This window comes from Mobula hypostoma, chromosome 9 (genome assembly GCF_963921235.1).
Source record: "Mobula hypostoma chromosome 9, sMobHyp1.1, whole genome shotgun sequence".
Classification (NCBI taxonomy): Eukaryota; Metazoa; Chordata; class Chondrichthyes; order Myliobatiformes; family Myliobatidae; genus Mobula; species Mobula hypostoma.
Genome location: NC_086105.1, coordinates 112,479,904 through 112,502,700, shown reverse-complemented (window position 1 = coordinate 112,502,700; position 22,797 = coordinate 112,479,904). Strand labels below are relative to the sequence as shown.

General features: G+C 41.0%; 1 protein-coding gene across 1 annotated transcript in view; it reads left to right on the top strand.

Moving 5' to 3' along the window:
* Positions 1–22,797, top strand: part of rnf216 (ring finger protein 216) — a 224,255-nt gene that overhangs the window by 182,863 nt on the left and 18,595 nt on the right. The window contains exon 15 of the mRNA XM_063058933.1: positions 8,651–8,873. Coding sequence (XP_062915003.1) covers positions 8,651–8,873 — 223 coding nt within the window. The remainder of the gene's footprint in view (positions 1–8,650; positions 8,874–22,797) is intronic.

The window sequence follows — 22,797 nt, the reverse complement described above, 5'->3', positions numbered from 1 at the left end:
TGGTGTGTTCACTGAGATTTTTAACCTCTGGCATTGGCAGTGTGTGCTATCCACCTGCTTCCAGCTGGCTTCAGTTATACCAGTGCCCAAGAGAGCATGGTGACCTGCCTCTTTATGCCTATCACCCAGTTGCATTTACATCCACAGTGATGGTGTTTTAAGAGGCTGGTGATGAAACGTAATCAGCTTTCGCCTGAGAGATGACTTGGATCTGCTTCAGCAGTCCACAGCAGATGCTATCTCATTGATTCTTCACTCAATCCTGGAACATATGGACAGCAAAGATGCACACATTAGGATGCGCTTTATTGACTATAGCTTGGTATTCAATACCATCATCCCCTCAAAACTAAGAAATCTCCAAGACCTTGGCCTCAGTGCCTCCTAGTGCAGTTGGTTCCTGGATTTCCTCACTTGGAGACCCCAGTCAGTTCAGATTTGCAACAACAGTTTCATGATCTCCATCAGCACAGGTGAATTACAGGGCTGTATCCTTAGTCCCCTGCTCTACTCTACACCTATGACTTTGTGGCTAAGCACAACTCCAATACCATATTCAAGTTTGCTGATGGCACTACTGTTGCGTGCTGAACAGGAGGGAGATTGAATATTTAGCTGAGTGGTGCCATAACAACGACGCCTCATTCGATATCAGCAAGACCAAAGGACGGATTGTAGATTTCAGAAGAGGGAAGGCAAGGGTCTATAAGATTAGATTATGAGGATACTCAAGTCCTCGTTTATTATCATTTAGAAATGCATGCATTAAAAAAAATAGAACATAGAATAGTACAGCACAGTACAGGCCCTTCGGCCCACAATGTTGTGCCGACCCTCAAAACCTGCCTCCCATATAAGCCCCCACCTTAAATTCCTCCATATAACTGTCTAGTAGTCTCTTAAACTTCACTAGTTTATCTGCCTCCACCACTGACTCAGGCAGTGTATTCCACACACCAACCACTCTCTGAGTAAAAAAAACCTTCCCCTAATATCCCCCTTGAACTTCCCACCCCTTACCTTAAAGCCATGTCCTCTTGTATTGAGCAGTGGTGCCCTAGGGAAGAGGGGCTGGCTATCTACTCTATCTATTCCTCTTATTATCTTGTACACCTCTATCATGTCTCCTCTCATCATCCTCCTCTCCAAAGAGTAAAGCCCTAGCTCCCTTAATCTCTGATCATAATGCATACTTTCTAAACCAGGCAGCATCCTGGTAAATCTCCTCTGTACTCTTTCCAATGCTTCCACATCCTTCCTATAGTGAGGTGACCAGAACTGGGCACAGTACTCCAAGTGTGGCCTAACCAGAGTTTTATAGAGCTGCATCATTACATTGCGACTCTTAAACTCTGTCCCTCGACCTATGAAAGGTAATACCCCATAAGCTTTCTTAACTACCCTATCCACCTGTGAGGCAACTTTCAGGGATCTGTGGACATGTACCCCAAGATCCCTCTGCTCCTCCACACTACCAAGTATCCTGCCATTTACTTTGTACTCTGCCTTGGAGTTTGTCCTTCCAAAGTGTACCACCTCACACTTCTCCGGGTTGAACTCCATCTGCCACTTCTCAGCCCACTTCTGCATCCTATTAATGTCTCTCTGCAATCTTTGACAATCCTCTACACTATCTACAACACCACCAACCTTTGTGTCATCTGCAAACTTGCCAACCCACCCTTCTATCCCCACATCCAGGTCGTTAATAAAAATCATGAAAAGTAGAGGTCCCAGAACAGATCCTTGTGGGACACCACTAGTCACAATCCTCCAATCTGAATGTACTCCCTCCACCATGACCCTCTGCCTTCTGCAGGCAAGCCATTTCTGAATCCACCTGGCCAAACTTCCCTGAATCCCATGCCTTCTAACTTTCTGAATAAGCCTTTCTGAATAATGATACAATGTTCCTCCAGAAAGATATCACAAGAAACACAGGACAAACCAAGACTAAACTGACAAAACCACATAATTATAACATATAGTTACAACAGTGCAAAGCAATACCGTAGTTTGATAAAGAGCAGACAATGGGCACGGTAAAAAAAAGTCTCAAGTCCCGATAGCCCCATCATCTCACGCAGACAGTAGAAGGGAGAAACTCTCTCTGCCATGAACTCCAAGCGCGGCAAACTTGCTGATGCATTGGAAGCACCCGACTGCAGCCGACTCTGAGTCCGTCCGAAAACTTTGAGCCTCCGACCAGCCCTCCGACACCGAGCACCATTTCTGCCGAGCGCTTCGACCCTGCCCTGGCCGCCGAGCAGCAAGCAAAGCTGAGGACTCGGGGCCTTCCCCTGCAGAGATTCTGGATCACACAGTAGCAGCAACAGCAAAGCAGGCATTTCAGAAGTTTCACAGATGTTCCTCCGTGCTCTCATGTCTGTCTCCATCAAATCAGGATGGTGCACAGCACCCTACTTAACAGATAACAGATAGCATTCACCGGAGTGGCCACTGCAAGCTGCGTCGCATCGCCATCTTCTCCTCCCGCCAGTCTCAATCACAGGATCAGAGTTGGAGAGGGTCAGCAACTTGAAATTCCTGTGTGTTGCTTTTTCAGAGGATCTGTCCTGGACCCTGCACATAAGTGCAATTGTGAAGCAAGCATGGCAGTGCCTCCACTTCCTTAGGAGTCTGCAGAAATCTGGCATGACATCTAAAGCTTTGACATACTTCTATATATGTGCAGTGGAGAGTATATTGTCTTGCTGCATCATGGCCTGATGGAAACACTGATACCTTTGAATGGAATATCCTACAAAAGATAGTAGATTTGGCCCAGTACATCATAGGTAAAACCCTCCCAACTTTTGAGCTCATTTACATGAAACGCTGTCATAGGAAAGCAACATCCCTCATCAGAGATCTCCCATCAGCCAGGCCATGCTGACTTCTCACTGCTGCCATCAGGTAAAAGGTACAAGTGTGTCAATACTCTCACTACCAGGTTCAAGAATAGTTACTACCCCACAACCATCAAGCTCTTGAACAAAAAGCGATAACTACACTTCCTTGCCCATCCATTTAAATGTTCCCACAACCAATGATCTCACTTTAAGGACTCTTTTTATCTCATTTCCTCATGTTCTCGTTGTTTATGACTGTTTCTTTATATTTGTCTTTGCAAAGTTTGTTGTCTTCTGCATTCTCGTTGATCTTTCACTGATCCTGTTATACTTGCTGTTCTGAGTATGCCCTCAGGAAAATTAATTTCAGGGCTGTATATAGTGACATATATGTATTTCGATAATAAATTTACTTTGAACTTTTAACCTTATGGAGACTGTAATAGTGTGGTAAAATGGAGATGCAAGATTGTAGATGGTAGAATCTGGTTGCGGCATATTCCAGCATCTATAATCTCGTGTCACCCATAGAAAGAAAATTGGCTTGATGCTTATGGTGTTATTAGGATAAATAATCACATGAATGTGTAACTTTGTAGCCTTGTTAAAGTAAGAAAATGTCTAGCGTTAGAAAGCATAGATGGTGTCAAGGACATGAAGAGTGAATGAGTTATGTCCAGCATGATTCAGTATTGAAAGGAAATTAATTAAGATTGACAGATGTACCAAATTCTTCTCATCATCTACATTTGGAATCTAGGTACATTAATTCGATTAGGATACTATCAGAAAAGGAGAAAGTCAGTGCAAGGCAGCGACTGAAGTAAAGGAAGAAAATGGATTACAAATTTGTCTAAAGATTTATATATGTAAATGCAAAGCTTTCAGACTCCTTCATTAATTATGTATAGCTTTGGCGATTTAGACTAATTCCTCACTAGAGGTGCAAAATTTTCAAACAATCCTCCTGAAGTCCTAAATTGCATTGTGGCAACAAGCAAACAACCTTTTTTAAGCACTTGAGGAAAATTGAATGATTGCAATTGAAAATTTTGTGCCAAGGGTACATGCATTTCCAGCAGTCGTCCAACTAGTTGCAAAAACAAGTTCTCAATGCTGACAGGCATCACAAACAATGCTGATCTTGTCATGTGAGAGGGAAATGCAGATGATAAAGCAAAAACGGTCTTGTGCTGTTATAAGTACTTTGTTTGAGAATTAAAGCTTAGTATTTCACATATGATGCTAAATCACAAAGCAAACTACCAGTGGAAACTTGCACATAATGTTCAGATGCCTTTAGCCACTATCAGGAAATCCACTCCATCTTTGTTTAAAATAGTTAACGGCCATGTACAAATATTTTTTAGCTGTGTAGATAAAATAGTAATGTAGGAAATGGGGGATATATTTTCCTTCTTCCGGAGGATGTTAACACCGAATACAGTGTGTCATATGTGGTTTCCTTTTAGATCAACAAAGCATCCTGCTTTATTTGAACAGGAAGATCAAAAGCCAGAGCAAGAAGGTGCAGTGTGAACTCGGAGAGCCTGAGATTGTGAAAAAAAAGCATGGACTTCAGCAAAAGAAAGCAATTTTCTGGAGGAACTCAGTAGCTCAGGCAGCATCTTCCATCAAAAGATAGTAGATTTTTCTGAAATGTCAGATTCTGACTGACCCAGTGAGTTCCTGTAGCAGTTTGTTGTTTTTTTTTGCCCCATATCATAGCAAGTATACGCTCTCACACGGCCTTCACATTGTCCTTCATGGCAATTGATTAACTTTGACCGTCATGGATAGAATGCATAGGTATTTAGATCAGGAATATACTTTCTTATGGCTTTGGTGATGTATTTTTAGGTCGTAGAAGTAAATGACAGGTTGAGATTTTTGTCTGTGTGAATATGCGTGGGCTGTTGAGTATTTATATTGTTACGTACCCCGTAACTGGGTTGCCAAACCAGCAGAAATGGATCACTCAGTTGGAGTCTGGATTACTAGATCTAAGAAAGTTTTATTAAAGAAACAAGCAACACAGTAATCGAAAGGATAATAAATGCAACAGTTCAGCAATGATAAACACACATGTGCACAGAATTAAGATAACAGGATCAATCAAGCTCTATCGTTGTCTAGGGGTAAATGACCAATTTCAAAGCGACACAAAAGTCCAGTCCAATTTAGTTCAGTTCGCAGTAATCGTTGCCATGGCGATGGACAACGTGGGGGGAGGGAGAGAGAGAACGAGAACGACTGATCATTCAGAACGGCTTCCACTCACAGACCTGCGAAATTGCTCACAAGCAGCTTTCAGGCGGGTCCTTTGTGATGTCACCTGAGGTCACCGACTGTGACCCCTCCTCCAGATGCGGTCGATCCTCTGCAGTGAACCCGGCACCCAAGCGAGGGTGGACACACACCGGGTTCCCGCTGATCGTACCTTTCCACCCTGTGCATTTAAGGTCCGGTACTTCCCACCGACTCGTGAGAGGTGCACCGCTTCCAGGGTCTCGTTACCTCGGGTGTCGTGTGTGTCCTGCCTTAGCGAACCTGTCCCTTTTTATTCCCCTGCTGGGGTATCGCCTGTCCATCACTTCAAACAGTTCAGGGTTCAAAGGGGGAGCCGCTCCAGACAGCTCTCTCTCCCGTCCCTTCATTACACATCTCCAGATCGCCTGTCCATCACTTAAAACAGTTCAGGGTTCAAAGGGGGAGCCGCTCTAGACAGCTCTCTCTCCTGTCCCTTCATTACACATCTCCGGATGCTGCTTCATTGTTCCTTATCTCTCCTTCCCCTGAGGACAGGTGGCAGACCAACTGCTGATGCCACTGATGCTAGCCCAGGCCAGCAAACATCTTAATTTATGTGTATTCTCGTCACAATATTGATCTCAAATGGTTGTCACCAATGCAAAATACTACTACACAAGCGAGTGACATAAGCTTATTGAAGCAGATCTTAACCAGAGGGTTGAGGCCTGCTTGGTTTTTTTGTTGAAGCTTTGGCCGCTATTTCAGCATATATCAATGGAAATTGTTCTTAGTATGAGTTTGGCAATCTCAACAGAACTTAACTGGAAAAATGTGAAACAGTGCTAACTATTCCAGCTGACAGAGTAGTATGATACCACATCAAAATTAAAAGATCATTACATAGTTATATTACTTGGCACATGCCTCTATGTAAACCATATTTAACTGAACTTCCTTAGTTTAGCTAAAAATATGTAATTATAATGATATCACAATGGTAATTCCCACATACAAGATGTTCTAGAATCTGAATAAACAAATGTGAAAATGTGCTTTAATTTCAGGAATGAGCAGGCACTCATAAGCTTCTCCCTTTTAGTTTTCTGAAGGCAGTAGTTTGACAGCCAATTGGCACTTCAGCATTTTTCAATAATAAAGAAATGGGATGTTACAATAAAATTTAACTATGCCTTCTCTGTGCATTTATTCTGATAATCCTTACTAGATCAAGAATCAGAGCTTCATTGCTCTAATTCTCGTCATCTTGGGTGAATACGTTCAGGGTTTATGTTTTCATTGTTTCAATGGCTCAGTCAGGATACTTTGTACTTTTTTCTCTAGGATACAGTGGTTATGAATGAACACAGTTACTGAAAAGTATTGTGCCACTGTTTTTTGAGTATTACATTGTATCTCATGGAAGAATGGACAAGACAGTTGTATGACACCATTCACAATTGTATAATGTCCCCAAACTCTGCAATTATTCCTTTGAGACGCGGTCACAGTGATAATTTAGAATATGAGTAGAAATGAGAATTTGCTGGTCAGCCCCTTATGTCTGCTGCACCATTTTGTGGGATCAGAGATGGACTTCTACCTCATAACAATATTTTCTCCTGATATCCAAAAATCTCTTAATCATCATACCTTAGTCATCTGGGATAAAAATATTCAACAGGTTCGCCAATTTGAGTGAAGAATTTTCTTATTTCAGCCCTAAATCATCTACTTATTTTGGTGCAGTGCCCCTTGGCTTCAGATTCTTCAGCGAGGCGAGAACTTCCTCCCCATGTACTCTGTCATGCCTCAAAGAATTTTCTGTACCATGAAGTCACCTGTGAGGTTTAGACAAATTAGAAAATAGAGGCTTAGACTCCTTAATCTCTCCTCATGTGACAGATCTGCTATCCCAGAAAAGTAGCAAATATCACTTAGGTAACTGAATGATTAGGCCAATCTACAGTTTAGTACTTTGTGTGAAAGATGGCAGCTCTGACAATGCAGTTAACTCAGTTTTTTATGTTGTTACCTCTGGGTGCAATTAATGTGACTATAAATGTGGAAATCCCATCAGAATTATCAGCAGAATTCCTGAAGGAATTCCATCTTGTTCTTTGATGAGCTAATGTTACCACAAGATGCAAGGATAATTTCCCAACAGAACTGATGCTATCGATCTTTTACAATGCTAAAAATAATAACTACACCCATCCACTTTACACAGATACTGACTGACTTGCTATGCTTTTCCAGCATTTTCTATCATTTTACATTTCCAAATGTTTCCTTTTCTAAGTATAACTGGTGCAACATCACATTTTGAGGTCTCTGTACTGTGGCTGTTACTACAGTAAAAGTTATGTAAAGTTTCTTTATGTTGTGTCCTGAAAATGCTCTAGTGACTGAGGAAAAATGTATCTGGTCAATCTTGATATATTGTCAGAATTTTTTTTACAGGGGTGGTGATAGAGGCTGATACTTTAGTGACATTTAAGAGATTCTAAAATAGACACATGGATGAAAGAAAAATGGAGGGCTATGTGGGAGGGAAGGGTTGGATTGATCTTGGAGTAGCTTAAAGGGTCAGGACAACATTGTGGATGAAAGGACTTGTATTACATAGAAAAATAGAAACATAGAAAATAGGTGCAGGAGTAGGCCATTCGGCCCTTCGAGCCTGCACTGCCATTTATTATGATCATGGCTGATCATCCAACTCAGAACCCCGCCCCAGCCTTCCCTCCATACCCCCTGACCCCTGTAGCCACAAGGGCCATATCTAACTCCCTCTTAAACATAGCCAATGAACTGGCCTCAACAGTTTCTTGTGGCAGAGAATTCCACAGATTCACCACTCTCTGTGTGAAGAAGTTTTTCCTAATCTCGGTCCTAGAAGGCTTCCCCTCTATCCTCAAACTGTGACCCCTCGTTCTGGACTTCCCCAACATCGGGAACAACCTTCCTGCATCTAGCCTGTCCAATCCCTTTAGGATCTTATACGTTTCAATCAGATCCCCCCTCAATCTTCTAAATTCCAACGAGTACAAGCCCAGTTCATCCAGTCTTTCTTCATATGAAAGTCCTGCCATCCCAGGAATCAATCTGGTGAACCTTCTTTGTACTCCCTCTATGGCAAAGATGTCTTTCCTCAGATTAGGGGACCAAAACTGCACACAGTATTGTTCTATACTGTTCTATGTTCTGATTTTTAAGCCCTGCCATTCACACTGCTGTTAAGCCTCAAGTGTAAATTTCAGTTCCTTGTCTGCAGACTCAGTCCTATAGATAATTACTCTTCGATATTTATCTAAAAGGAAAAAATTCACACAAAATGCAGTTTGCTGTAATGGTATTTTCCCTGTTTTTTCTGTGAAGTTCTGCTACCAGACTGTGACTTATATGCCTTTGGAAGGTCTCTTTGTTACTTGCTCCCCATGGAACTGTACAAGTCCACATATATTTCAAAGCAGATCCACTGTATGTTGAGCCAGAAAGATTTAGATATGTGTATTTTTGCAAATTTAATTTTTCTGATGTTGCAGCGAAGAGAAGATGACAGCAGCAGCAATCAGGAAATGTCACAGATGTACAATGGGCCTCATAAAATCGGAAGGATGCAACAGGATGTCTTGTCGTTGTGGGGCCCAGATCTGCTACCTCTGCCGAGCTCCAATAAATGGCTATGACCATTTCTGTCAACACCCACGGTCGCCAGGTGCACCTTGTCGTTTGTGCAAAAGATGCTCTTTGTGGACGGATCCTAAGGTAAGAGACTGAAGATTTCAAGTACCATTGTGAATTTCAATCTAACAATTTTCTACAGAAGTAGAGTTAGGGGCAGGAAACATTGGAAATACTGAATAATTGTGCCAGAAAGAGGGAAAAAAATTAAGACATTTCATCAGAACTATGAAAAGGAAATCAAAAGATTCACATTACAGAGGAAGGGAGGATAAAGGAAATGTCTGTAAAAAAGATGGATCATTATAGGATAGAAATAGCCTTACTTATTGTGATGGACCTATTGTTTCAGTGGAGAAAATTCCAGTTCAACATCTCACCCTGTACTAAATTCAATGCTTTGTTGGTGGATTGCCTTCATCCTCTTATTGTCTCTTGCTTCATGACTCTTGCTGAAATAACCAGAGGTGGCAAATGCCCCATTGAGATGGTTTGCTGACATCCCATCAGAAATTTCTGAAAATAAGTTGAGAAATAGTTAAATATTTTTCTTTGAATACTCTGTTAAGTTCATTTGAAGCTATTCAGTGAATTTAATGGAATGCACAATTCAGGGTTGAATGCACAAATTGGAGTTTAAGGTGCAACTTAAATGTGGTGGGCCTACAATAGCATTGAAGCAATTTGAGTTTAAAAAGAAATTTGATTGGATCTGGTAAAATTGATCATTTATTTTTGTTGTAATGATCTTCTGCATATAGCAATGCTATTGATGTAAAAGTGGGCCATCATAATTCAATAGCGAAAGGTATATATTATTGGCTTTAACAAAAAAAACAGATAAAAATCAATCTGTTCTGTATCTTTCAATGACAGGCAAGTCATAAAAATGCATTGTTGACCTGCCTTCAGGTTATATTGTTGGCATCCTTGTGCAAGCTATATCCTCTGAGGTGTTGATGCAAGTTTCCGTATAGTGCACAGGCTTTCCAGTTGTAGATCTCACTGTGGGCTTGCCAGCTGTCAAAGCAGATTGCTATAGCAGTGCCAGACTCAGTACTACTAAGATCAAACCATAAGAAATGTCATCTTTCATTTATTCAGTGTCTCATTGTAGTCTTAGTTTTTAGTAAATAGAGCTAAGTTTGAAGAGATGTAGTGCATAGTCTAAACATTTTAGTGTACAAGCACTACATGGCTCCTTTGAAACTATTTAGTACCTTTTCCCACTCCCCACATGTTTTGTTCAGGACTTATTATTGGCCCATTTTAAGTAGCCATGTACAAGGTGATTAATTCATGAGAAGTATTATGGTTCAATTTATAACAGCTCAATGGTTGTATGTTTGACATATTTTATTGCAAGTGTCTGTTGATGTTATTTGAACTAGGAAAATAGAAATAACTATCAAAGTAAATTACAATGTTCAAAGTCAATTTATTATCAAAGGGTATACATCACCAAAAACTACCCAGTGATTCATTTTCTTGCAGGAATTTACAATAGAACGAAGAAATACAATAGAATCAGTTAAAAACTACAAAGACTGATTAATAACCAATGTGCAAAAGAAGACAAACTGTGCAAATACAAAAAAAAAGAAGATAAATAAGTAAATGAGTAATACTGAGAATGAGTTGTAGAGTCCTGAGAAGTAATGTCATATGTTGTGAATTCAGTTCAGAGTTGAGGTGAGTGAAGTTACCTGCATCGGTTCAGGAGCCGCCATGTCTCCTGTAAAAATGCTCTTTCCTTTACATGACATCAGAGATGTCCTCCTCCTCCTCCTCCTTCAAAGAGCAGAGTTTCCCTTCCTGCACTGATGATGTTGCCCTCTCCTGCATCTCCTCCCTTTCCTGGATATTGGCACTTACTCCATCTTCCCACTCACTGTCTTAACAGAGATAAGAGTTCCTCTCATCCTCACCTACTACCCCGTGAACCTCTGTATCCAACACATCATTCTCTACAACTTTTGCCATCTTCAATGAGATCCTATCACCAAACACATCTTTACCACTCCCTCACTCTTCACCTTCCACAGAGATTGCTCCCTCCGTGATTTCCTTGTTCATTTGTCCCTCCCCACTAATCTCCCTCCTGGCACATATCCCTGTAAGCAACAGAAAAGCTACACCTGCCCATTTACCTTCTCCCTTACCTCCATTCAGGGGCCCCAAAGTCCTTCCAGGTGAGGCAACATTTCACCTGTGAACCTGTTGGGGACATCTATTGTATTCAGTGCTCCTGACACAGCCTTCTCTACATTGGAATACCACGTAAATTGGGATACCACTTTGTTGAGCACCTCCACTCCATCCACCAAAACCGGAATTTCCCTGGAGGCCAACCATTTTAACTCCTGTCCCCATTCCCATTCCGACATGTTGGTCTATGGCCGCCTCTTTTGCGACAATGAGGCTACTCTCAAGATGGAGGAGCAACACCTCATTCCATCTAGGTAGCCTTCAACCCTAATGACTATCGATTTTTTTCCTCTCTCCAGTAAAATTTTTCTCCTCCCCTACCCTTGTTGTTCTATTCCCCACTCTGGGCTCTTACCCCTTCTTGTCTGCCTGTCGCTTCCCCCTGGTGCTCCTCCTCCTTTCCTTCATACCATGGTCCACTCTTATTGGATTTCTTCTTCTCCATCCCTTTACCTTTCACTCCCTCCTGACTTCAATCAAATTCTAGCTTGTGCTGCTTACCCTCTCACCACCCTTTTATTCTGAAGTCTTTCCCCTTACTGTCCAGTCCTGAAGAAGGGTCTTGGCCCAAAACTTCAACTGTTTATTCATTTCCATAGATGCTGCCTGATCTGCTGAGTTCCTCCAGCATTTTGTGTGTGTGGTTCTGGAAGCTGATGGTTGAAGGATAATAATTGTTCCTGAACCTGGGTGGTGTGTGACCTAAGGCTCCTTTATCGCCTTGCCAATGGCAGCAATAAGAAAAGAGTGAACCTGAATTGTGGAGTTCATTGATGTTGCTTTCTTGTGGCAGTGCTTCTTGTAGATTGGCTCAATGGTGGGGTGGGCTTTTCCTGTGATGGATTGAGCTATATCGACCACTTTTAGTTAGCTTTTCCATTCTTGGACAGTGGTGTTTCCATACCAAGCTTTAATGCAACCAATCAGGATACTCTGTACTCTGCGTCTATAGAAATCAGTCAGAGTTTTAGATGACATGCCAAATCTTTACAAACTTCGAAGAAATTAGAGGTGCTGCTGTGCCTTCTTTGTAATGGTGCTTAAAAGCTGGTCCCAGGACAGATCCTCTGAAATGATAACACCAATGAATTTAAAGTTGCTGACCCTCTCCACCTCCAATCCCCTCATGAGGTCTGACTCATGAACCCCTGGTTTCTTCCCTTTGAAGTCAATAATCAGCTCCTTGGTCTTGCTTATGTTGAGTAAGAAGTTGTTGTTGTGGTACCACTAAGCCAAAATTTCAGACTTTTCCTAACCGCTGATTCATCACAATATTTGATTTGGCCTATGGCAGTGGTGTCATCAGAAAACTTAAATATGGTATTGGAGCTGTACTTAGACTCACAGTCATAAGTATAAAGTGAGTAGAGCAGGAGGCTAACACAATCTTGTGGTGTACCTGTGCTGGCTGTGGAGGAGATGTTTTTGCCAGTCTGAACTGACTAGGGTCTGCAAGTGAGGAAATTGAGGATCCAGTTGCACAAAGAGGAATCAAGGCCTAGGTCCTGGAACTTATTGAATAGTTTTGAAGGGATGATAGTTAAATGCTGAGCTGTAATCAGTAAAAAGCATCCTGATGTATGCATCTTCACTGTCCAGGTGTTCAAGAGTTGAGTGAAAAGCCAGTGAAGTGGCATTTGCTGTTCACCTGTTGTGACAGCAGGTGAATTGGGCCCAAATTAATAATGTTCTTCATAGCTGGCTTTTCAAAACTTCAGTTAGAATAGAGCCAAAAAAGAAGCTTTATATTAGTTCCCAATGGCTCACCAGGAATATGAGATGTTGCTCTTGGGGGTGGGGGAGGACGACAAACCAAAATAAATCTTACACCATGAATGGGAGGACAAAGGGACCTGGGAATACAGATCCAATGTCGTTGAAAGTAGCAGCATAGGTAGATAGGATCATAAAGAGAGCTTATGGCACATTGGCCTTCATAGATCAGGGCACTCAGCACAGGGTGTTATATTGAAGTTATATAAAACGTTGTTGAGACCAAATTTGAAGTATTGTGTGGTCACCTACCTACAGGAAAGATATCAATAAGCTTGAAAGAGTGTTGAGAAAATTTACAAACATACTGCCAGGACTTAAGGGAGTTCTAGGGAAAGGTTGAATAGGTTAGGACTTCATTCATTGGAGTGCAGGAGATCGAGGGGCAATCTTATAAAGGCTTACAAAAATATGAGGAGATGTTGACAGTGTAAATGCTTGCAGGCCTTTCCCCTCAAGCTATGTGAGATGAGAACTAGAGGTTAAGGGTGAAAGGTGGAATGCTTAATGGGAATCTGAGGAGGGACTTCACTCAGAGGATGGTGCGAGTGTGGAACAAGCTGCCAGGACAAGTGGTAGACGTGGGTTCAATTATATCATTTAAGAGAAAATTGGATAAGTACATGGATAGGAGGGGTATGGAAGGTTAGGGTCTGGGTGCCGATAGATGGGACTAGGCAGTAGATCAGACTGGATGAATTAGGTGGGCCAAAGGGCTTGTTTCTGTGCTGCAGTGCTCTGTGGCTCTAAGCCCCATAGAGAGCTCAGCTGCATAGAACTGGGCCTCCTATTGTTGTACAGTGCATGCATCAGAATATTGCAACACCAGTATGGGCGCTTGCTCGAGCTGCAGTGCCTAGTGAGTCAAAAGGTAAAATTGGCTGAATCTGACTAAGCAGGGGCTACCTCATTACAGATGTAGGAAATCTGTGCCTTGAAATATGATCTTAAACTGCATTTGACAACTAGCAATTAAGGAACCCAGTAATTACATGCAATGAGGAAGAAATGACTAAGGGTAGTACAACCTCTCTGTCTTGAATATGAGCATCTCTTAAAATTATAGACATATTGACAAGGCAGAAGAGAATTCAGCTGATTTAGCTATTTCAAAGCACTTGGTTTCCATAGATTTTTTTTAATGGCAGAATCAGTCTTTGAATCTTACAAAACGTAATGGTAATAAAGAACTTGCATAACTGATCATATGATTATCCCATTATCATTAATTATCTTGGCAAAAGATGACCTTACTCATTTCTTTCATGAAAAAGCTGCTTGTGCTTTTTGTGCTTTGTGGATTGCTATTAAAGAAACTAATTAAGGGCATATGGAAATATTTCAGATGAAATGTAGTTTGAAACTTAATTGAAAAGTAATGCATTCCTTGCTTCTGATTGAACTACCTGACAATACACTGCTATTTCTGCAACTTTGCTTCATTTCAATAAAACTTCAAATCTATTAACTGAGACTTTTGGCCACAAAAAGGAGATTTGCAATGAAGTAAAAGTGATAACGTCGAAAATACTCATAGGTCTGATTTTATTTTGGTTTGTCATAATCAGTACTACCAATGCCTATGTAAAACTAATAATCATTAACAGAGGAATTCATCTGCCTTGTTCTTTTGATTGAACAAAATCAGCACAGAAACCTAGTGTAAATACTGGACTGCCTTCATACAATGCTTTAGGTGATTGCAACCTCCAAATCTTCATTTTCCATTCTAGCATTCAAGATAATTGTCAATTACTTCAAATTCTTAATAATTCCTAATTTGTTTGAAGTAGTGAAATTGTTTCATTTTCACTCCTGGCCATTTCTGGCATTGCCAAGCCTGAATGCCTGAAATCGCGGTGAGCAAAATAGTTCTGATTTGTCTTGCTGCTTATTTTGCACCAGCAATCAATTACAAAAATCACTGCTTTTTTTGAACACAGACACGTGCAAATGATGCTGTTTAAAAACTGATCACTTGAAGCAAGGTGCAGCATGATTTTTAATTGGGGAAGGGCAAATTATGAGGCTATAAGGCTAGAACTTGCGGTTGTGAATTGGGATGAAGTTTTTGCAGGGAAATGTACTATGGACATGTGGTCGATGTTTAGAGATCTCTTGCAGGATGTTAGGGATAAATTTGTCCCGGTGAGGAAGATAAAGAATGGCAGGGTGAAGGAACCATGAGTGACAAGTGAGGTGGAAAATCTATTCAGGTGGAAGAAGGCAGCATACATGAGGTTTAGAAAGCAAGGATCAGATGGGACTATTGAGGAATATAGGGTAGCAAGAAAGGAGCTTAGGAAGGGGCTGAGAAGAGCAAGAAGGGGGCATGAGAAGGCCTTGGCGAGTAGGGTAAAGGAAAACCCCAGGGCATTCTTCAATTATGTGAAGAACAAAATGATGACAGGTGTGAAGGTAGGACCAATTAGAGGTAAAGGTGGGAACATGTGCCTGGAGGCTGTGGAAGTGAGCAAGGTCCTCAATGAATACTTCTCTTCGCTATTCACCAATGAGATGGAGCTTGATGATGGTGAGGACAATATGAGTGAGGTTGATGTTCTGGAGTATCTTGATATTAAGGGAGAGGAGGTGTTGGAGTTGTTAATTACATTAGAACGCATAAGTCCCCAGGGCCTGACGGAATATTCCCCAGGCTGCTCCACGAGGCGAGGGAAGAGATTGCTGAGCCTCTGGCTAGGATCTTCATGTCCTCGTTGTCCACGAGAAAAGTACCGGAGGATTGGAGGGAGGCGAATGTTGTCCCCTTGTTCAAAAAAGGTAGTAGGGATAGTCCGGGTAATTATAGACCAGTGAGCCTTACTTCTGTTGTGGGAAAGCTGTTGGGAAAGATTCTTAGAGATAGGATCTATGGGCATTTAGAGAATCATGGTCTGATCAGGGACAGTCAGCATGGCTTTGTGAAGGGCAGATCGTGTCTAACAAGCCTGGTAGAGTTCTTTGAGGAGGTGACCAGGCATATATATGAGGGTAGTGCAGTGGATGTGATCTACGTGGATTTTAGTAAGGCATTTGACAAGGTTCCACACGGTAGGCTTATTCAGAAAGTCAGAAGGCATGGGATCCAGGGAAGTTTGGCCAGGTGGATTCAGAATTGGCTCGCCTGTAGAAGGCAGAGGGTCATGGTGGAGGGAGTACATTTGGATTGGAGGGATGTGACTAGTGGTGTCCCACGAGGATCGGTTCTGGGACCTCTGCTGTTCGTGAGTTTTATTAATGACCTGGATGTGGGGGTAGAAGGGTGGGTTGGCAAGTTTGCCCACCAATCAAAGGTTGGTGATGTTGTGGATAGTGCTGAAGATTATTGAAGATTGCAGAGAGACATTGATAGGATGCAGAAGTGGGCTGAGAAGTGGCAGATGGAGTTCAATCGAAATGTGAGGTGGTACGCTTTGGAAGGACAAACTCCAAGGCAGAGTGCAAAGTAAATGGCAGGATACTTGGTAGTGTGGAGGAGCAGAGGTATCTGGGGGTACATGTCCATAGATCCCTGAAAGTTGCCTCACAGGTAGATAGAGTAGTTAAGAAAGCTTATGGAGTGTTAGCTTTCATAAGTCAAGGGATAGAGTTTAAGAGTAGCAAGGTAATGATGCAGCTCTATAAAACTCTGGTTAGGCCACACTTGGAGTACTGTGTCCAGTTCTGGTCGCCTCACTATAGGAAGGATGTGGAAGCATTGGAAAGGGTACAGAGGAGATTTACCAGGATGCTGCCTGGTTTAGAGAGTATGGATTATGATCAGAGATTAAGGGAGCTAGGGCTTTACTCTTTGGAGAGAAGGAGGATGAGAGGAGACATAGAGGTATACAAGATATTAAGAGGAATAGGTAGAGTGGACAACTAGCGCCTCTTCCTTGGGGCACCACTGCTCAATACAAGAGGACATGACTTTAAGGTAAGGGGTGGGAAGTTCAAGGAGGATATTAGAGGAAGGTTTTTTACTCAGAGAGTGGTTGGTGCGTGGAATGCACTGCCTGAGTCAGTAGTGGAGGCAGATACACACAGGTGAAATTTAAGAGACTGCTAGACATGTATATGGAGGAATTTATGGTGGGGGGGTTATATGGGAGGTAAGGTTTAAGGGTTGGCACAACATTGTCAGCCGAAGGGCCTGTACTGTGCTGTACTATTCTATGTTCTATGTAATGTCTAACAGCCATGCAGGTGCATATGACTAATGCAAATTAGAAACTGTTCAACAAGTCTCCTGCCGCAATTAAGCAGCATTGTGTCCTAAATAAATGAAAGGAATCCTGTCTATTTTCTTGATTTAGTTTATGTTCTTTAAGAGTTGTCCCAAATAAATAGCTGCCCCAGTTAACCAATGACCCAATTAACTGGGCACATGGTGAAGTGGTTAAGGCATTCGTCTAGTGATCTGAAGGTCGCCAGTTCAAGCCTTTATTGAGGCAGCGTGTTGTGTAACCACACATTGCTCTATGTCTGTGTGAGGTGTGGCCCGCCACACAGTCTTTCGTTCCACACCTTGTAAGGCATGAAAATGCCTGACGCTTGCCTCCTAGGCCTGAGTCGATGATCCCCCTCCCAATTTACTGGAATTCACTGTATTTCCTTTTTGGACCCATTTCAACTTTCTGGGGCTCAAAACAGCAGGAGAAATCAAAGTTCATGTTTTGGCAGGTAAGGCAATCCCACATTAGAATGGTACAAAGTTCAAAGTAAATTTATTCCTTAGCGCGTATGCGCCGGTCGTGCATGCAGCCTGGTACAGCCGTTCCGATCTATTCTTACACTCATCTTCTTACTTTTTAATTTACATTATTTTTTTGTATTTTTTGTTTCTCACGGTAACACGTCGAAGCTGCACCCTCTCTAACATGCTGGTAGAGAGTTTTATTTGAGTTTTCTTTAGCGCTGGAAATGGTTACATCCCGACACGCGGGACAGAAGCAAGGTCGCATTGTGTATTCCATGGAACAGCAAATACCTGCCAGTTTAGCGAACAGAGCGGCGGACACCCCCGCTGAAATCCAGAGGAAAACACACAGAGGATGCAGAGGGGGATCACAAAGCCGAGGAAAGAGGACTGGGTTGAGACAACAGAAACTTTTGGAGAAGAGGAGTTCGGTGGGTAATACCGTTCCGGCTGACCGGAGGTGCACTGAGAGCGGTAAGCGTAAAGGAGTTGGGTGCTTTCTGATCTGGTTAACAACGGATGGTGCAATCCGGGGCATATTACGATCGAGGAACGTGTTTGCAGACTGGATATTGAACTTTATACTGTTGAACTTCGGCCACATTCCACTGTGATACAACACTTGGCGGCACGGGAGGTCGTTCCTGCCTGTGGCCATCGAATGTGCAGCTCCTCCCGTGGAGGGTCAGACACCCTGAGCCAATAGACTGGTCCTGGACTTATTTTCCATCTGGCATAGTTTGCATTTTGTTGTTTGATTGTTGGGGGGTTTTGTATTGCTATATTTACGCTCTATTGGTTGGTGCGGCTGTAACGAAACCAAATTTCCCTCGGGATTAATAAAGTATATCTATCTATTATCAAAGTTTCATGTATGTCACCATTTACTAAGCTGAGATTCATCTTGCGGGTATTCACTATAAATAGAAAGAAACACAATAGAATCAATGAAAAACTGCATGCAACAAAGATGGACAAATAACCAATGTACTAAAGACAACAAATAGTGAAAATTTTAAAAAAAGAAAAAAAAAGTAATAAATAAATAATAAGCATCGCAGGCAGATTTTCAAATTATTTCTAGGTAAGTCTTTGGGTCTAAGCAATTGAAATATTGTGGCCAACTCTTCCTCTCTTAAAATTCAAATGTTTTTCCCCCACATTAATCTTGGGCACACAATATGTTTGTACATTTACTTAGCTGGACTGTGGTATCAGTATGTGATTGCTAATGCCAAGTGCCGTGTAAGCATGAAAACAATATCAGTTGTTGGCTCCTCTGCAATCAGACCATCCTAATATGGAGTTATAGCACTGTTCCTTCAGCATCGCTGTTTTTAAATCCTATACATCCCAATTTAATCCCTATCACTGTCGGAATACCTTCATTAAAAAGACTGGTGCTTCATAGGTTTGCTTACTAAAGGGCATCAGGCATTAGCAGTAAATCCCAAACTTGAAAATAGTATTTGTATCCAAAAAACACTAATAATTTTTTTGGAAAGGTTGAGTTGCACTTTTTGTTACCAATAATAAATCAATTCATAGAAATACAGGTTGTGGAGATAGCAAATTAAAATTTAGAAGGTGCTTTATTATTGTTTAGGGAATTGCTGTAATCCCCCAAAAGTATATTAATAATCAGGTCTTGTTGTTTTAAACTAAAAATGCACATAAATAAAGTTGATCCTAAATTTCTGTCTGTTTTCAATGAATCCAGCTTTAAAGGTGTAGGTTTGTTAAACCAAAATTTAAAAAAGTCTCAGAGGCTCAGAGAAGAAGGGATTTGGTTGTGATATTACTTGGAGCTAAAAACCTGACATTTGCAGTGTAGTTATGATAAATAGGAAGGATGGTTATATGAGAAAGGATAGAACAAGGGGAACTGACCAGAAATACATTGAAATATTCAAATAGTGCAAAATGAAAGAATCTAGTAATGAAATGGATATTGCTATTTTTGCTTCTATCGAATTTTAAGCAAGAAAACGCAACATAGCCTTGTGTCTCAGTGTTGAATGTTTATCTGTACTAACATGAGGTAAATAGGAATGTCCCAAAAGACCTCCTTTAAATAAACATCAACAATTATAATAGTCAGTGTAACCTATTTTGATTTGATGTTTTCAGTTGGAGCAAATGACAGTGCAATTTCTTTGGAAAGATGAAGGTGATATTTTGAAAATTCCATTTAAAAATTCCAATGTAAAACGAATTCATTGTCTAACAACTTGAAGTACCACTCTGGATATAGCTTTTTATTGCTACACCTCCTGGTTTGAAGGATTTACCTAAATTCCTGCCCTGAAGCAACTTAATAATGCACAACAATATCAAATTTTTCTCATCTTTTTTCATTTCTTGTGAGGTAACAATTCCTTTAGTTAGTTTGTTTTATTTTGTTTTGCATTGACCTTGTATCATATTGCCATTAGGTCAGTTAACAAATAACAGAATATGTTGTCTTTTTGGCATTCTTCAGTACTTTTAATAATGTGTGCATTCTACAAAAAATATTTTGAGCTAAATATTTTCCTTTATTTTGATGCTAAATCTGAAGCAGAAACTAAAGTGTCCTAAGTCAGACTTCGAAAGTCTGTCAGTCTTGTGCACAGCTGCAATCTACAGCTTGCAATCACACTGGGAAATGGAGTGAAGAAAGCTGAGGTATGATCTGATAGAAGTATGGAAGATTATGAGAACCATTTATAGGCTAGATAAAGCAACACTCACAACACGCTGGAGGAACTCAGCAGGTCGTGCAGCATCCGTGGAAACGATCAGTCAATGTTTCGGGCCGGAACCCTTCGTCAGGACTGAAGAGGGAAGGGGCAGAGGCCCTATAAAGAAGTTGGGTGGAGGGTGGGAAGGAGAAGGCTGGTAGGTGCCAGATGAAAAACCAGTGGGGGAAAGATCAAGGGGTGGGGGAGGAGATAGGCAGGAAAGGTGAAGAAGGACTAAGGGAAAGCACAATGGGTAGTAGAAGGAGGCGGAACCATGAGGGAGGTGATACGCAGCTGGGGGAGGGGGCAGAGTGAAATTGGGATGGGAGAAGGGAGGGGGAAGGAATTGCCAGAAGTTGGAGAATTCAATGTTCTAGATAATCACTCATTATGGAATATCAAATACAAGAGGGCATAGGTTTAAGATGAGAGGGGAAGGTTTTGAAGGGGATCTGAGGAGATTTTTTTTTACAGAGAGTGGTTGATGTCTAGCATATGGTGCCAGAGGTGGCAGTGGGATGGCATACAGTAACTATGTTTCAGAGTCATTTAGACAGACACTTAACTAGGCAAAGCATAGAAAGACATGGTCCTATTTTGAGCAACTGATTAAGTAGAAGGTCAGAATAGTCATGGAGGACCAAAGAGCCTGTCTCTGTGCTGGGCTACCCAATAGTTCTTTAAGTGGCATCCAATTAAGGTTGTTAATTATTTAGGGAAGTTGTACGGGAAGTTGTGCCTTCAATTCCAGGTCCCTATATTTGTCACTACATACAGATTTATTTTCCTCAAGTTAAAAATTCCAAAATGACCTTGCGGAGATTCTCTGCAATCTAGGATTTAAAACTTGTGATGTACCTACTTCATAAAATTCAGAATTCAAATTGGTCTGACTAATTAGTGAGGAAGCAAATTTATTATAATGCTTTATTAATTTAAACTTCAAATCTGTTTTACATGGTGAGTTTTTTTTTATTTTAAAACAAGTCCTTCAGTTGATTTATTCAGTCCTGATCATATGTTCTTTAGAAGTGTGTAGCATTTATATAAGTTGATATTTAGCTTTCCCATCATTTCCAGCATTTTCCACACAGGGCACTTTCCAAATTCCCAATCCTAAATATATTTCAGTTAACCACACAGCTATATCAAAGACTGATCATCTGTGTATCCTATTATTTGTTCTTCATGAATTGGTAGTTGCCATCCTGACATTGATGTACATCATCATTCTTTTGTTACTACTTTACCAAGAGCCTTGAGGTCCCTTCCAAACAACTTCTCTTCCCTGGAACAAATTCTTGCAATGTACAGAAATGAATTGAAGAGAAAGGTGAACAATACCTACAGGATATCTAGGGATGAACATTTACTTTCAGCCAGATATAATGAACAATTACAGTTCAAATTTGCTAAACCTATTGCTGATGAAGTAACTGACTGGCAACCAGTGAACACAGGATTATGTCTATCTCTTTTATATTTGACTGTTGAGTGAAGGCAGCTGTTAATAAGTACAGTCCAGTTACATGATTTTTTTTAACAATATCTCTCATCTCAAATGCAATGGCAAGTTTAATTTGGTCTCAGCAGGGACTATAATGTTGCACACTGTATTTTAAGTGGCTGATTGTTCTGATCACTTTATTCTGACAAGTGAGTGGAACAAATTTTTATGTGTGCTATTTTAAAACTCTAATCTTCCATCTCTGAGAGGTGTGATCATTAATTGCGTAAGTGTCAACCCATAATTAGTGAAATACTACCTATAGGCAGCTGCAGTACTTGGTGCCTGATTACAATCTAGACTTTTATTGTAAGCTACTGTGACGGCAATGATCTTTCACTTTAACAAAGCTACTATTCAGAAGCAGTGAAATCCAGGTTCAGTGATCATGGTTGGAAAGTAAATATATTTTTGTTTTTACATTTTGTAAGTAAGTGCTGTAACACATTACAGGGGTATCATGTACCATGATATCTATTTCAAAACTTTGATAAGCAAAGACAAGATGCATAATAAAGAAAAAACAAGTTGGAAGGAGGATCATTAGTGTATGCATGGGGTTCTGCGTGATATGTTTGTTTATTCATTATCTTTTTTATGACCTACAATTAGTGGGAAGATGCTAATTGTGTTAATTCATTGGTCCCCTTCCTCATGTGTATCTCATACAAGAGTTGAACGATGGCATTTTACGAAGAAAAATCAGATGTTTGAGCAGAGAAATGGTTTCCAGTGTGTAGGCAACCAAATAGTGATTACTGCAGCAGAAGAGCTACTGAATGGGCAGAAGCTCATGAAGTTAAAGTAGAGATATGGATTAGGTGCTGTCGAGTTGGAGGAACTAGCCTGGTTATGCCAAGCAAATAACTTGTTTCAGTGCTGAAAATATAGGTGGTGCAGTAGCTGATGATCCAGAAAAGTAAGTTCAAAGCCCATTGTGGAATATAAATTCAATTAATAATTGCAATTTAAAATGTACAAATTTTAGTAAAGATCAAAAAGCATGAAAAGTGACTAATTTCCTTCAGAGAAATAGATTGTCTTTGTCTCTACCAGATCTGGCGAGAATGTGTCTACCGAGGTTGGGATGACGTTGTTTTTGGAGTGGAGGCCCTCTAC